Below are 15,736 nucleotides of genomic sequence, written 5' to 3'. Positions count from 1 at the left end.
GCCTGCTCTCTGCAGCCGAGTCCCTGGCTCTCTCTACTCTGGATACTGGTCCCTTATAAGCACTGCAGACACCCTCTATTTTTGTCTAGTCTTGACTTTTTTATGGTATATTTTGCCAAGCTGCAGTTTTTAATTTTAATGCTGTCCAGGGTGTTTCCTTTATTTGCGCTTTCTTCCCCCTTCTCCATTTGCAAATCTTTCCTGGGTGATACTCTCCATCATTTTCTTCAAAGAGGGATAAGGTTTTGCACTCCCTAGGGCCAGGTTTTAAGCCTGTCTGGAACTCCTTTTGCTGTGTGGTGTGAGGTAGGGCTCCAGCGTCTTTCATTCCCGCACCAGCAAGGCCTGCTTTGTCCCAGACTCAGCTCACATGCACACTGACCCATTTCTAGATGTTCTGCTCCCTGCCTTGGTTCTCTCTGGCCCTGTGCTGACCACACCACCTCAGCCATGAAGCCATAGAGGTACTAGCCCGGTCCCCTGTCCTTATACTATTTTGGTAAGAACAAAAGGCCAAGCATGGGCAAGCTACCTCTGACAAAGTCAGCCTTTCAAATTATACACTCCCTCCCTGCCCCATCACACACATGGTCAGGAGGACCGGTTGACTTTTCCCGTACCGAAACTCTGTCCGTGTGCGTAATCTACGTCCACATTTATTTAGGTATTTAAAAAATATCACTGGATTGGGGCGCCTGGGTGGCTCAGTAATTTAAGCGTCTGATTTCGGCTCAGGTCATGATCTTGAGGCTCGTGAGTTCAAGCCCCACATCAGGCTCTCTCAGTGCAGAGCCTGTTTCGGATCCTCTGTCTCTACCCCTCCCCCCCATAATAAACATTAAAAAAATATGTATCACTGGGGACACCTGGTGGCTCAGTCGGTTGAGCATCTGTCTTCAGCTCAGGTCATGATCTGGTGGTTCATGAGTCGGATCCTCACAACAGGCTCACTGCTGTCAGCGTAAAGCCCGCTTCAGATCCTCTGTCTCCCTCTTTTTCTTTCCCTCCCCTGCTTGTGCTCTCTCAAAAATAAAAACATTTTAGGGGCGCCTGGGTGGCTTAGTCGGTTGAGTGTCCGACTTTCACTTAGGTCATGATCTCGCGGTTCGTGGGTTTGAGCCCCGCGTTGGGCTCTGTGCTGACTGCCAGCTCGGAGCCTGGAGCCTATTTCAGAGTCTGTGACTCCCTCTCTCTCTGACCCTCCCCTGCTCACGCTGTCTCTCTCTCTCTCTCCTAGAAATAAATAAACATTTAAAAAAATAAAAATAAAAATAAAAAAAATAAAAACATTTAAAAAAAATCACTGAATGTATTTAAATTTTTCTCCACAAAGGTCATTTACCTCTTGTATCAATTTATTTTAGTTCCTCAATAAATTGTAACAGTACCATAACTTGGATAAAGCGGACAATTCCCAGAAAGACGCAAACTACCTGTCTGATGTAAGAAGAAACAGAGACTCTGAACGGACCTGAAACAAATAACGAGGCTGAGCTGGTAATCAGAATACCACCCACAAATCGAAGCACAGTGAGCGAGCACGTTGCGCCCAGCAGGATGGCTGGAGTCAGAAAGCCACGTGGTGGTTTGGGTGAAGATGTGGAGAAATGGGAAGCTGGTGCGGTGCTGGGGGTCATGTCGGAGAGCACAACCACCCGGAAACGGTTCAGGCACTTCCTCAGGGAGCTACACACGGAGGGGCGCCTGGGTGGCGCAGGCAGCTAAACGTCCAACTTCAGCTCAGGTCATGATCTCACCATTTGTGAGTTCGAGCCCCGCGTCGGGCTCTGTGCTGACAGCTAGCTGAGTGCCTGGAGCCTGCTTTAGATCCTGTGTCTCCCTCTCTCTCTACCCCTCTCCCACTCACACTTGGTCTCTGTCAAAAGTAAACATTAAAAAAGTTTTTTATTATTATTAAAGTTAAACACAGAATTGCCACGTGCCCAAGCAATACCACTCTTAGGTTTACATGCGAGAAAAATGAAAACCTACGTCCCCATGAAAACTTGTACGTGAACCTTCCAAGGGGCATTTCACAACACTGCCCCTGAAGTGGAAACAACCCAAAGCCTTGTCAGCTGATAAAAACATGACCCAGCCACATGATGGAATATTATTCAGTAGTGACAGGGAACCGAGTACTGACACCTGCTACTTCGTGGATCAACCCTGAACACACAGAAGTGAAAACAGCTGGACACGAAAGGCCACACAGTGTAAGAGTCCATTTATGCAGAACATCAGAGAGGGGCAAAGGCCGAGACAGAAAGTAGGTCGGGGAGTTTGTCGGGGAGTTTTGTGGTTGCCTCCAGCTGTAAGGGGGCTGCGAGAAACGGGGACCGGCTGGGGATGGGTGTGGGGTTTCTGTCTGGGGTGATGAGGAAACATTTGGAAATGTAACAGTGGTGAGGGCTGCACAACCCTGTGAATGTGGAAAGTATTCGCTAGTGTGCTCTGAATGAGTGAGTTGTACAGTGTATGTTACCATCAGCATAAAGCTGTTGCCAAAAAAAATTTGTAATAGTATCTTTTTTTAAAAATGTACTTTCCAGCTTCTAGTATTGGGTGTAGGGTAGGAGCCAGCAAACCACGGTGTACAGGCCAAGCCTGGACGGCTGCCTGTTTTTGTAAATAAAGTTTTATTGGAACACGGCCATGCCGACTCATTTCCGTGAGTCCGTGGCTGTTTTCGTGCCACCCTGTGATGGGATTGACGGAGTTACCATAGACACTACAAGGTCTGCAGGGAGGAAAATACCAGAAAAGTTCCAGAAAACATTTGGCAGCTCCTGTTGTCAGGGAACACGACTGCGTCCGCACGGTGCTCTTCTAGCTGCTTGGGGGCTTACCGTGCAGTCAGGTTTCCTTCTTCCTAATCCTGGTAACTAACTTCCTTTCCTCAGTCTCACTGAGCTGGCCGCGACCTCTGGGCCATGTGGAAGGCGGCCATGTGGACCTTCGCCCTCCTCTGCTTTTAGCAGCCCTCAGGGTGCTCTGCTATGGCTTGTGGCTGTGCCGTCGCACAGGAAGCTGCCTACCTTCCTACTTTGTAAGAGCTGGGTTTACCTGGTGAATTATGGAAGGAGGCTCACTTGTGGCCCCTCGTTCTGAGCCCCCCCCTCGCGCCTAGGCATGGTTCCCGTGGCAGGGGTGGCACCGGACCTTCCTTCTGTCCCCGGGCTGCACTCGTGACAGCTACCTAATTGAATCTGCTACCAGAGGTTTGTTTTTAATTTTATTGGAATTTTAAATTGCTTTGTTTCTTCCGTCTTTTATTCATGCCAGGGGAAGCAGGTGCCCCAGCAGGAATGCTCAGGGGGCTGTGGTTCCAGCCTTTGGGGGTCAGGGTTGGGGGGGTTAAGGGGTGAGAACTGGGGAGAAGAGCCTCTCCCTGCTCCTCCTGGGTTAGCAAGCCCTTCTTCCTGTGAACGTGAGAGGGCCCAGGAACCTCCTGTCTCTCTGTGGGCGTGGGGGGGGGGTCCCACCCTCTAGGGGGAGGGGCAGGTAAAGTGTTCCTGCTCCCAGGCCCTGGGGGTCCTCTCCCGTTCTTATCTTCACATCACAGTGGAGTTAACAGGCCCACAGGGCCAGCTCCTCACTCGCCCAAGAGCACACACGCCCCATTCACGGTGCAGCCCGGATTTGATCCCCAGACTGTCTTGGTCTCAAGCCTGTGCCCTGGGGGCTCACGGGAAGGAGGGCAGGTTGGGTACACTACTCTCACCTACAGAGGAGCCAGAGTGGTGGCTCCCATCAGTCTCCCGGGCCGCTGCCTCCGCCGCTCCCTTCTCAGATGGCAGGTCCCCGAGCGCCACCCCCAGGCTCCCACAGTGCGTTGCTGGGGCTCTCGGCACAGAATGTACTTAGAGCGGCGGTGACTCAGAGTTGATGTATCAACACCATGATGGGAAAAGTCAAATATTTATTAGCAGGGAAGGCCCTGAGCAGCTGAGGAAAAACAGGGCTTCTGTCCCAGGTGTGGGCAGGTCCTGTTGGGGACCCAGGGACTCTGGGCAGCTGGGAGAAGCCCGAGATCTTAGGCCTGAGGTAGAGGAGGGGAAATGGACCCCTGCCCACCATGTGCGTGTGCGCATGCAAACACACACACACACACACACACACCTCTTTTTCTTTCTCTCCAGGTCACTTTCTCCAGGCACCTGGCATAGGCTCCTGGACATAGGGCCACCCACACTCCCGACTCCTCTGTCTGGCCTCAGGTCCCAGAAAGGTATGTGGTTTGCTGGCTGTGTTCTGGGCATATGTGGTTGCTGCGCCTTGTGCAGCCCTGTGTTGTTAGGCCGCTCTGATCCCATTTTACAGGAACGGAGGGCGGGATGCTCAGATGGTGCCATGTCTTCCCCCGACCAGGCTTCTGACATTTTATGGTCACAGGTGGTCAGAGCTGGATGGCTTCTCGGGTCCACCTGACCTGACCCCTTGCTTTACAGAAGGGAGAACACCGGCCCTGAGAGGCTGACCAACTTGTCTAAAGTCACACTGCACATGGCCCAGTTGAGACCGTTCTCCTGTGTTAAGAAATGCAGCACATGGGGCGCCTGGGTGGCTTAGTTGGTTGAGCGTCCGACTTTCGCTTAGGTCATGATCTCGTGGTTCGTGGGTTCAAGCCCCGTTTTGGGCTCTGTGCTGACTGCCAGCTCATAGCCTGGAGCCTATTTTGGAGTCTGTATCTCCCTCTCTCTCTGACCCTCCCCTGCTCATGCTGTCTCTCTCTCTCTCTCTCCTAGAAATTAAAAAAAAAAAAGTTTCTACTTTATTTATTTATTTATTTTTAATGTTTTATTTATTTTTAGGAGAGAGAGAGAGACAGCGTGAGCAGGGGAGGGTCAGAGAGAGAGGGAGTCACAGGCTGAAACAGGCTCCACGCTCTAAGCTGGCAGTCAACACAGAGCCCGACGCGGGGCTCGAACCCACGAACCGCGAGATCATGACCTAAGCGAAAGTCGGACGCTTAACTGACTAAGCCACCCAGGCGCCCCAAAAGTTTCTACTTTAAAAAAAAAAAAAAAAAAAGGAAATGCAGCACAGCCTGCAGTCCAGTCACAGAGCTCAGGGAGGGCCCTTTCTGTCTCCCTTCCTCCCGAGGGGCCGCAGGCACTAGGGGTCTGCCCAGGGCCTGACTGCCCCAAAGTCATGCCTAGGAATAAAGGGCAGGAGACTCCTCTGCCAGTTGTCCAGGCCTTGACCAGCAGCAGGGCACCCAATTCAATTTACTTATCTCTCTTCCTGCCTCCCTCTTTCCTGTGCTTTTCAATTACAGGCAGAGTCCGTGTCTTTTCTAATAAGTACAAAGATGTCAAAGGGTCTGATGTCCTTGGTGGCCCTCCCCACTGTCCGGTACAAGCCTTGCAGCAGAAGGATGTACTAGTCCAGGCCATCATGCCTAGCTAGCTGCACGGGAGCAGTCAGGGGTGAAAACACACGTCCTTTGGGTCAGTAAGTTCACCCTGGAGAAATATATATATATTTTCACAGATACACATACACGTACAAAGATTTCATTCCAGCACCGTTCAGGACAGCAAGAGACTAGAAACAACCTAAATGTCCATCAGCAGAGGGATGGTTAGACATGTTATTCTTCGTCCATGTAACAATACCATGTGGCTGGTAGAAGGGATGAAGGTATTCCTTCTATGAGATGGTGACGAATTGCCAGGATGCACTGGTAAGGAAAAAAGGCAAGAGACTGAGAAGGGGGGATGTATGAGGGCTACTGATTGCTTCTCCTGCATGTGTGTCTTTTTCAGGAGGGTATTTGTGAAGCTGCTAACAGTGGTTTCCTCTGGGAAAGAGAGTTTTCATTTTAAATTCTTGCTCTTTGTGAATTGGATGCCATGGACAGTCTATTTGGTGAAGTACTTAATTTAACAAAAGAGAGCATGTTCTCCCTGGAGGTCATATAAAGGAGTGAAGGGGACTGTGCATGAAAAACATTCCTTGAAACCAAAGCTCCCCTCCCCCAATTATCTGTCATATTTGGTTTTTGATAAGGCAAGTATTTCTCTAGACTCTTCTCTCTGAAAGAACACCAGGAGACCCTCAGTTTTGAGGATGTTGATATAGTAACAAATAGCCCCAAAACAACATGAAGCAAAGTGCAAGTTCCATTTTTGGCAAAACTAGGTGATAGTTAAACCCTTAAGCAACAGGTGGATAGGCTGCCCAAAGCAACAGAGATCGAGTGGGGCTGAGGGGGGAAGCAGAAAGCGCCAGCAGTGTACATTTCCCAACTATGACAGCTACACCCTGTACAAATCTTAACAAAATCTAAACCCCTTCTTTACCGCAGGGGAGCCAGGGATGCCTCAGCTGGTTATAGACCTTTCCTAGACCCTGTATAAATCTTAACAAAATCTAAACCCCTTCTTTACCGCAGGGGAGCCAGGGATGCCTCAGCTGGTTATAGACCTTTCCTAGACCTGCTTGGTTCTGAAAAGCGAAGAAGGTAGGGCTAAACAAGAAATCCCACAAAGAAGCCATACTTGCAGGAACCTGTTTGTCTCTGAGGCAACGGGATGGAAATAGCCTCTTCCAGTGGCAAGTAATCAAAATTGAACCAGCATAGTACTTAATCGAAAGGAAAATGAGAAGGAAAGGCAAAGCCTAAGTAATGGCTTGCAAAAATAAAACAAAAACAAAAACAAAAACAAACCCATTTCTCATCAGAAAAATATAGCCACAGATGAGATGAAGATTATAGCCAAATATTTCTTCATGAAGGAAAAAACTTAGAAAACAATTGCTTCCATAAAGCAAAACCACAAAGCAGATATACAAGAGTAGAAGAAAAAAACTTATCGTAAAAGCGAAAGGGGAAAATGGAATGCATAAGAAAAACAAAAGGCACACACACAAAAGTAAGTAAAATGAAAGGCAAAAGAGAGTCAATCTGTGCTTAACTAGAGTCCCCAAAGAAGGAAACTGAAATAATACAAGCCTTGGATCTGTCAAAAGGGCATGATGCTGTGTTCTGGGAAAAAGAGACTCTGAATGGTCAACCCCAAGACATATGCTAGTAAAGTAATAACATGAAAGATATGGAAAGATCAAAGTAAAATACAAAGAAGGAAAAATCAGGCTTCAACTTCTCCATGGCGACATTCAGCATTAGAGAACAGAATATGGTCTCCAAAAATCCTCAAGGAAACAATGTGACGCAGAGATTATTTTTCATTCACTCAAGCAGAAAGTCGAGAGAGACCTTTCTGAACTTGTGGGAACTCTTGGAGTGCTGTTCACATGAAGCCTTAGGCCATATACAGGTGGGCCAACTTTGGATGATGGGAAGTTAAGGGACAGGAACTGGTGATGAGCACTGACCCTATTTCTCTCAGAGACAGACTGAAATAACTAGGACTGTGGTGATGTAACCACCCCGACAAGCACTGAGAATAGAGTAATGGTACTGCTGATAACAGAAAGGAGGGAAGGGGAAAGGGGGATGGCGACAGAAGTGCACAGATATTCCCATAGTATACTCTTTTTTTAATGTTTATTTTTGAGAGAGAAAAAGACAGAATGCGAGTGGGGCAGGAGCAGAGAGAGAGAGGGAGACAGAATCAGAAGCAGGCTCCAGGCTCTGAGCTGTCAGCACAGGGCCTGATGCAGGGCTTGAACTCAAACTGTGAGCCACCCAGGCACCCCTAGGCATCCAACTCTTGATTGTAGCTTAGGTCATGATCTCGCAGTTCATGAGTTCGAGCCCCACGTCGGGCTCTGCACTGGCAGTGGGGAGCCTGTTTGGGATTCTTCCTCTCTGCCCCTCCCCCGCTCACACTCTCTCTCCCTCTCTCAAAAATAAACAAATATTAAAACAAAACAAAACTTTTAAAAAGGTATACCTTTTGGGGCACCTGGGTGTCTCAGTCAGTTAAGCATCTGACTTCGGCTCAGGTCATGATCTCACAGTTTGTGAGTTTAAGCCTTGTATCAGGCTCTGTGCTGACAGCTTCGAGCCTGGAACCTGCTTCAGATCCTGTGTCTCCCTCTCTCTGTCTCTCCCCCATTTGTGCGTGAAGGTGCTCTTTCAAAATAAACATTAAAAGAAAAAGTTGGATGCTTAACTGAGCTATCTAGGTGTGCCCATCCCCCCCCCCTTTTTTAGTAATCTCTACACCCAATGTGGGGCTTGAACTCACAGCCCTGGAATCAAGAGTTGCATGCTCTACCAACTGAGCCAGCCAGATGCCCCAAAAGATATCATTTAAAACTGATGTCATGTAATGGAAGCTTAATACAAAGAAGGGAACTCAGAGAAAATGTAGAGAGAAAAAGGAAATACATTGATTTCATCAGTTTGCTCATTTTAAGGACAGTAATAGATACTGTTCCAAAGAAACAGAGGGTTAAGGTAATATATGTAAAGTTACAGCACTAGGTCAACCTTCTTTATGATTAGTAAGTATGCAGCATGGCACAGATCACACAGAGGTAGACTTTTCAATGCAATTAAGATAAAGCACAAAATAGACCAGACACCTGTCATATCAATAAACGTAAATGGGCTAAAACTCTCAAAACTGTTTAAAAAGCCATTCAGATTGGATCACAGAGCTTAATTCAACTCTACAGTCTATGAGTCACATCTAAACCAAGCAACTCAGAAAGGTTGAAATAAAAGGGTTGGTAAAGCTTCTAGAAAAATGTGAATTAAAAAAGCAGAGGTTACCATCTTAATAGATAAAATTGAACTTGGGCCAAAAAGTATTAAGTATGGCAAAGAAGGATGCAATTCACTATGAAAATTCATGGTATTGAGATCTCTGCGTTAAATAACACAGCATCACCATGCAAAAGGCCAAAGCGTTAGGCACTACAAGAAGAAACACAGGAACATGTTAGCGGTGGGTGTCAAATTCGTTTCTCCGTCCATGACAGGTAAGCGAGGATATGGAAGACATATGTAACATAGTTAACAGGAAGACATAATTGGTGCACACCAAACTCTGAATCCTGAAAAGAGCCACATATTTTTTTCTTTTTAATGTTTACTTTGAGAGAGAGCGTGAATGAGCGCAAGGGGAGGGGCAGAGAGACTCCCAGAGCCTGACATGGGGCTTGAACTCACAAACTGTGAGATCAGGACCTAAGCCACAACCAAGAGTCAGACATTTAACTGACTAAGCCACCCAGGTACCCCTCACATCTTCAAGTCCCATTTAGAAAGTCAGAAAACTTGGGGCACCTCGGTAGCTCAGTTGGTTAAGTGACTGACTTCGGCTCAGGTCATGGTCTCACCATTTGTGAGTTTGAGCCCCGCGTCGGGCTCTGTGTTGATAGCTCGGAACCTGGAGCCTGCTTCAGATTCTGTCTCCCTTGCTCTTCTGCCCCTCCCCTGCTTGCACCGTCTCTCCCTCTCTCTCTGAAAAATAAACATTAAAAAAAAAAACCTCACAAAAAAAGACTACAGATTACATCATAAAGAAAAATGTATTCAAGTCCAAAAAAGTAGACATCATTGAACATTCTCTTGATCATAATACATTATAACTAGAAATAATGCAATACAAAAGCACCCACCACCTGGGTAGATAGGTGGAATCCAGATGAGCCTTAAGTCAAAGAAGAAATCAAAACCAAAATTACAAAAGATTTTAAAAACAAAATGCCTCCTCTTAGGACTTATTGGATTCAGCTAAAGCAGTGCTCAGAGAATTCATAGCCTTAATTTTTCCTTTTTTCCTTGTTTATCAGTATAAAGAATTATGCTTCTAACTTAAGAAATCTTTTTATAAAACAAGGAAAGTAGGAAGAATTTAATAAAAATAAATGCATAAAATAATGAATTCGAAGCCAGAAAAGGGTAATTACTAATAAATAAATCCTAAAGCTGGATCTTTGGGAATGGGAGAAAGGTAAGTAATTAGCCAACTAACCTAATCAGTAAAAATAAGGTTTGGGCAGGGAGGAGGGATGTATAAAACAGACAAGAAATAAGGATGAAATCATCATTTAAAAGAATTATAGGAGCACCTGGGTGGCTCAGCTGGTTGAGCATCTGACTTTGTCTCAGGTCATGATCTCACAGTTCATAAGTTTGAGCCCCACATGGGGCTCTGCACTAGGGGTGTGAAGCCTGCCTGACATTCTCTGTCCTTCTCCCTCTCAAAATAAATAAATAAGTCTAAAAATAAATAAAGAATTGTTTTGGTTGGCCTCATACAAGTAAATTTGACAAGTGGATAAAATGAATACTTTCTGAGACAGAATAATTTACAAAACTCATTCAAGGAACAGAACAGTCACAACAGATCAATGATTACAGAATCAAAGAGCTACTCCAAAGAAAGGCCCTGGCCCAGACTGTTTCATAGAGGATCAATGAATCTTTCAGGAAGAGATAATCCATTTCTTTTTTTTTTTTTTTTTTTCAAGCTTTTATTTTTGAAAGAGATCATGAGAAGGGGAGGGGCCGAGAAAGAGGGGGACAGAGGATCTGAAGCAGGCTCTTGGGCTGACAGTAGAGAGCCTGAAGTGGGGCTCAAACTCATGAACCGTGAGATCGTGACCCAAGCCAAAGTCAGACACTCAACCGACTGAGCCACACCAGGCGCCTTGTTTCTACTTAAACTGTCAAAAAGCACAGAAGACAACGAAAGCCTCCATTCTCTCTGTGAGGCAAGCACACTGAGAATGAAACCCAACAAAAAGCATTCCAAAAACCTGAAGGCTAATCTCACTGATGAAATGGAAGCAAAACTCTGACATGAAATAACAAAGCCAGTATGGCAATATATTGAAATATTTGCCATGACCAAGCGGGATTCAACCAGGAATGCAAGGGTAGTTGAAATGTAAGGAGTCCCTATCATTATTCCTATTAAAAGATAAAAGGAAAAAAAAATACGGTCATCTTCACGGACACGGAAAAGGCGTTTGCTAAGCTTCAACTTCCATTCTTGATTTTTTAAAATTCTTGATAAAACAGGGACACATGGACACTTACTTAACCTGCTAAGCATCTGCCCCCTGTAAACCAGCATTTTGCATAATCGAAGCTTCTCATTAAAGTCAGGAATGAAGCAAGAGTGTCCATTATCACGAATATTATTTTTCATTGTTCTAGGGACAGCAGCCAAAATGGTTAAATAAGGCAAAGAGAGCAAAGTATAAAACTTCCAAAGGAGGAAGTAAAATGATAATTTGCACACAGTCTAATAGCATAACTGGAAAATCTAAGAAACCAAATTGAAAAACCGTTACAAACCATAAAAGAATTCAGTAAGGGGGTGGGAGTTAATAGCCTTGATATAAATAACTTCCGTTTCAGGAAGAAAAGCCGAGCCTGAAACAGGTAACTTTTAACATGTGCAAGGGCTAGATGAGGCAGACATCAGCACGTTCCCAGGGACAAAAAAGAAGTCTGAGCAAACTGAGGTTTTATCATGCTCTTGGAGGACATCAACATGAAAAAAAATGATTTCTTCCTGAATTATAAATTTCACGCAATCCCGGGGGAAAAAACACCAACAGGAGTTTTGCTCTTTCCTAGAGAAGTTGCTTCTCTAGTTCAGACAGAAAAATAAACAGCCCACGAAATTCTGTGTGAGGGGGGAGGGTCAGGAATGAGCAGGAACAGCAAGCCCCCCCCCCCCAAATATGAAAAGGGGTTATATACGTGCTACAAAAGGGATGGACCTTGAAAACGCCACACTAAGGGAAAGGAGCCAGTCACAGAAGGCCACGCACTGTAGGATCTCTTATTATCAATGTCCAGAAAAGGGGACTCTGCAAAGAAGGGGATCAGAGAGTGACTGCTAATGGGGAAGGGGTTTCTCCTTGAGGTGACAAAAATGTTCTAAATTTTTGCTGTGCTGATGGGTGCAAGATTCTGTAAATATACTCAAAAAAACCATTAAATGTAAGCTTCAGATGGGTGGGTTTTATGGTATGTGAATATTTCAATGACATTAAAGTTCTTAATGTGTTATAACTATAATAATTACCACAGCATTGCACTGATGAATATGCTTGGATCCATACCTCCCACTTTATACCATGTATTTAAAAAATTAAACCATAAAAGAACTAGAAGAAACCCTGATGTCAGCATGAGGAAGGATATTCTAAGTATGACACAAAATCCAGGGGCCATGAAAGGAAATACAGATTTCACTTCATAAAGAAAATTTCTTCACGGCGGAATCAAAGACAAATGATAAATTGGGGAAACCAGATGAAATTTGGATGACACACCGAGGTATAATTCTGTTATATGCAAAGAGCTCCTGTAATTCAATAAGAACAAAACCTACCCAGTTGAAAAAGATGGACCAAGGAGTTGAATAGCTTCAAAGAGGAAAGCAAGTGGCTCAGACGTGAGAAGATATTCATCCTCATTCATGTGACATGTTAATTTAAAACTATAGTGGGATCCTATTTTTCACCGAGGAGGCGAGCAGAGCCTAGGAGTTTGAGGCCGGGCGTGATGTGTGAGGGTGTGGGAAAACGCACATCATCTGAAGGTGTCACTCAGACCACATCAAAATGACAAATGGACACACCTTTGACCCAGGATTTGCACCTCGAGAGATCTATCCTGCAGTTTTACCCACACCTTTGTCACACACACACGCACGCACACGCTCGGTTACTCATCGCAGCACTGCCCATAAGGGCAGCGGGTCAGGCCCGGTGCATGGAGGGCCGGCCAAATGAAACCTGGTTCGCCCCTGCTCCGGAAAACTAAGGGGCCGCAGAAGGAAGAAGCTCTTTAGATGCTGACCCACAGGACGTATTGGGGGGGGTGTGACTGCGTCCCAGCCTGGGACATGCCGAGAAGGTCTGGAAGGACACAGGACGACGCAGGCTGCCTCTGAGAAGGGGAGTGGGCGGCTGTGCAACAGGAGCGAGACGGGGACTTTTGTCTGTACAGACCCCGTCATTCCTCTTGTATACTGGACAGCGTGGGTGTACCATCTACTAGCTTGTCTAAAGATCAACACAGGTCGAGAAAGGGAAAAGAGCGGAAGTGTAAGCACACTCCCGGCTACGGGGGCGGAGCCAATGGGGGGCGGGGACTGTGGTGAACAGGAGCCAGAGATCTTTAAAGAGACAAAAGCAGTTCTAACGGAGAGCTGCAGTTCAGGAACCCAGGCCTGTGTTGCCAGATCCTCTGATTTCTTTTATTCAAGAGACACTGAAAATCCAGGTTATTATGCAAATCTCCCTGTTTTCAAATGTGTCCAGATACTTCTTTTAGAAGTATTTTTCTTCTAAAGAAGAAATACTTCCAAATACTCCTTTAGAAGTATTTATACTTCTTTTTCTTTCTTTGGGAAAACCCTATGGTAGCTAAAAATAATCAGAGTTGGTATCCCTGTCCTAGACGGCCAAGGAAGATGGACCCTTGGAGATCACCAAGTCCAGCTCCCTAATTTGACACACTGAAAAGCCAAGGGCCAGAGAGGCCCAAGGTCACACAGCAAATCGCGCCCGAAGCTAGGATCCCATTCAGGACTATTTGCTTCCACGTTGTCCTACTCTCTGCTAACCGTGCAGGAAAATGGTTATGGAGACAGACGTGGTGCATTGTGGGGTCACAGATGGGGGCTGGGGTCAGAGAGGGCTGGGGGGGAGGTCGCACCCAGTGGGAGTCAGCCAAAGGGGGTAGATGCCGGTGTGGGGGAGGCAGCACAGCACAGGCAAAGACCAGGAACAGGGTGAGCTCCGGACAGGGTGGCGGTGGGTGGCCTGGCTGGTTCGGATGGCATTCCCTCTGGGACCTGCCCCACTCAGGCATGGGTGGGGGAAGGAACAGGGCAAGCTGTGTGGGTCCAGTGGACAGCGGAAGGGGCCAGGGGAGGGTGTGCACTCACACTTGCGCAGCTCCCGGCTCTTGCTTGGGCAGGCCAGATGCTGGCCCGGGGGGCTCTGGGTCCTCTGGAGACAGGCCAGCATGGCTGAGCTGGGGGCCAGCAGCGAGACGCACTCTGTGGCAGGGTCCCTGTGAGGAGGGAGATGAGGTGCTTGTCAGGCTGCTCCGTGCCTGCTTCCCTCCCACCACCCTGGGCTGGGAGTCACTGCCAGCAGAGCCCCCCCCCCTCCCCCGCAGAGCACATCAGAGACTTCTCACTGAGGCCCGGAGGAATCAACAGACTCATCTGTGGCCTCACAAGGAAAAGAATCCAGATCTCAGGGCGCCTGGGTGGCTCAATCGATTAGGCATCCGGCTTTTGATTTTGGCTCAGGTCATGATTTCATGGTTTGTGGGTTCAAGCCCCCACACCAGGCTCTGCACTGACAGTGTGGAGCCTGCTTGGGATTCTCTTTCTCCCTCTATCTCTGTCCTGCCCCCTCTTAAAAATAAACTTAAAAAAAGAATCCAGGTCGCGAGTGGTGGGTTTCCACTGTGATGGGGCCAGAACGGACTGGACAGACATGCCTGACCCTGCTCATTGTGTGGGTCACCTCCTCCAGGGGGCTTCCCTGATGCCCCCAGGCCTGATCAAATCCCCACCCCCTCCCTTCTAGTGAGTTGTGGCCTCTGGCTTTTGCCACCACCTCTGTCCCTGCTCTTCAGTCTTGGGCTCACAGAGGGCAAACACCCCATGTGCTCATCTTTGAAAGCTACATGAGGGGTACCCAGGAACTGCCAGTGGGCGGGTGGGTGCTCCAGCGTATTGAAGTGTTGGTCTGGGGCATTCTCCGGCACCCCTACAGGAAGACGTCCAGGATGGCATTCTTGGGAGAAGGTGGGATCTCCTGCCCTGACCCGTGCTGAGCCCTGAGCCCAGGTCCCAAGGGCCACCAGGGCTCCCAGCCCGAGCTCACCACCCCAGACAGGAAGCGGGGAGTGGGAGGCGTGAGGCAGGTCCACCCGGCAGGGGTGCCCCAGAGGTGGCAGCTCAGATGTGGCTCTGGACAGGTCCAGTTGTGCTCACTCTCGCCCAGAGCCAGATGCCTGGTGTTCATATGGAAATACACTTATCTTGGAAAAACCCACCCTGGAGGCCATGGAGATGGGACAGGAGCTTTTCCTCTGAGGGCCCCTCCCTTCCTCTCTCCTCCATGAAGAGCCAGAGGAGCAGTTCTCAAGCCACCCCTGATGTCCACCCAGCCTGGGCCCTGGATCCCTGCTACCTCCTGACCCCACCCCACCCACGTCCTGAGCAGCCAAGCTGGGCCAGCTCAATCCTCTTGCCAGTCTTTAAAAAAAAAAAAAAAAAAAAAGGAGAAGAAAGAGGAGGGGGTGTGTGTTCAAGGGGAAGAAAGGGGAGTTATTTAATACTAAACAGGTGTCTGGAGCCCTTAAATTCTGCTGCTTTCTTCTAATAATGAAGTATTCATGAGGAAAAGCCTTTTTTCACTACTTTCTTAAGATACTAATTTCACAACAAGCTCCTTGTTACGGCGCAATTATTCCAATCTTGAATTTCCCCGAGACGGTTGCAGCCTCCTGTCTGTCCTGGCCTCTCGGTAAATGAAAGACAATCACGTAACCACCTTTCATTATGCTCTATTTTACTTTCAGCAAAGGTACCCTGAAAGAAATGATTTACTCTGAAAGGGACTTTTATTCAGTTTCAAAACCAATTTTCTCCTATTACTGTCTCAAAAAAAAAAAAAAAAGGAAAGAAAAAAAGAAAGTAGGGGTGAGTGGGGGAGGGTAGGACCCTCCCCCACCCCCACCCCAATCGCCAGCCTTAATGCAGCGATGGCGCACACAGTCAGAGCAGCACTATCCACTTCCCGGCTTTGATTTCTGGTAATT

At 47.3% G+C, this 15,736-nt stretch overlaps 1 protein-coding gene across 2 annotated transcripts in view; it reads right to left on the bottom strand.

The window, feature by feature from the left end:
• The window catches only part of FAM222A (family with sequence similarity 222 member A), a 55,880-nt gene that overhangs the window by 12,173 nt on the left and 27,971 nt on the right, over nucleotides 1-15,736 (bottom strand). Inside the window, exon 2 of one of the 2 annotated variants that reach the window (XM_077775352.1) lies at nucleotides 13,842-13,969. The exons of the other annotated variant lie outside the window; for it this stretch is intronic. Within the exon in view, the coding sequence (XP_077631478.1) occupies nucleotides 13,842-13,923 (82 nt within the window). The 5' untranslated portion in view covers nucleotides 13,924-13,969. The remainder of the gene's footprint in view (nucleotides 1-13,841; nucleotides 13,970-15,736) is intronic. 2 annotated transcript variants of the gene reach the window in all.

Source organism: Crocuta crocuta, unplaced genomic scaffold (genome assembly GCF_008692635.1).
Source record: "Crocuta crocuta isolate KB4526 unplaced genomic scaffold, BGI_CrCroc_1.0 scaffold313, whole genome shotgun sequence".
Taxonomy (NCBI): Eukaryota; Metazoa; Chordata; class Mammalia; order Carnivora; family Hyaenidae; genus Crocuta; species Crocuta crocuta.
The sequence above is the reverse complement of the archived record's forward strand: the minus strand, read 5'-3'. Positions and strand labels throughout refer to the sequence as shown.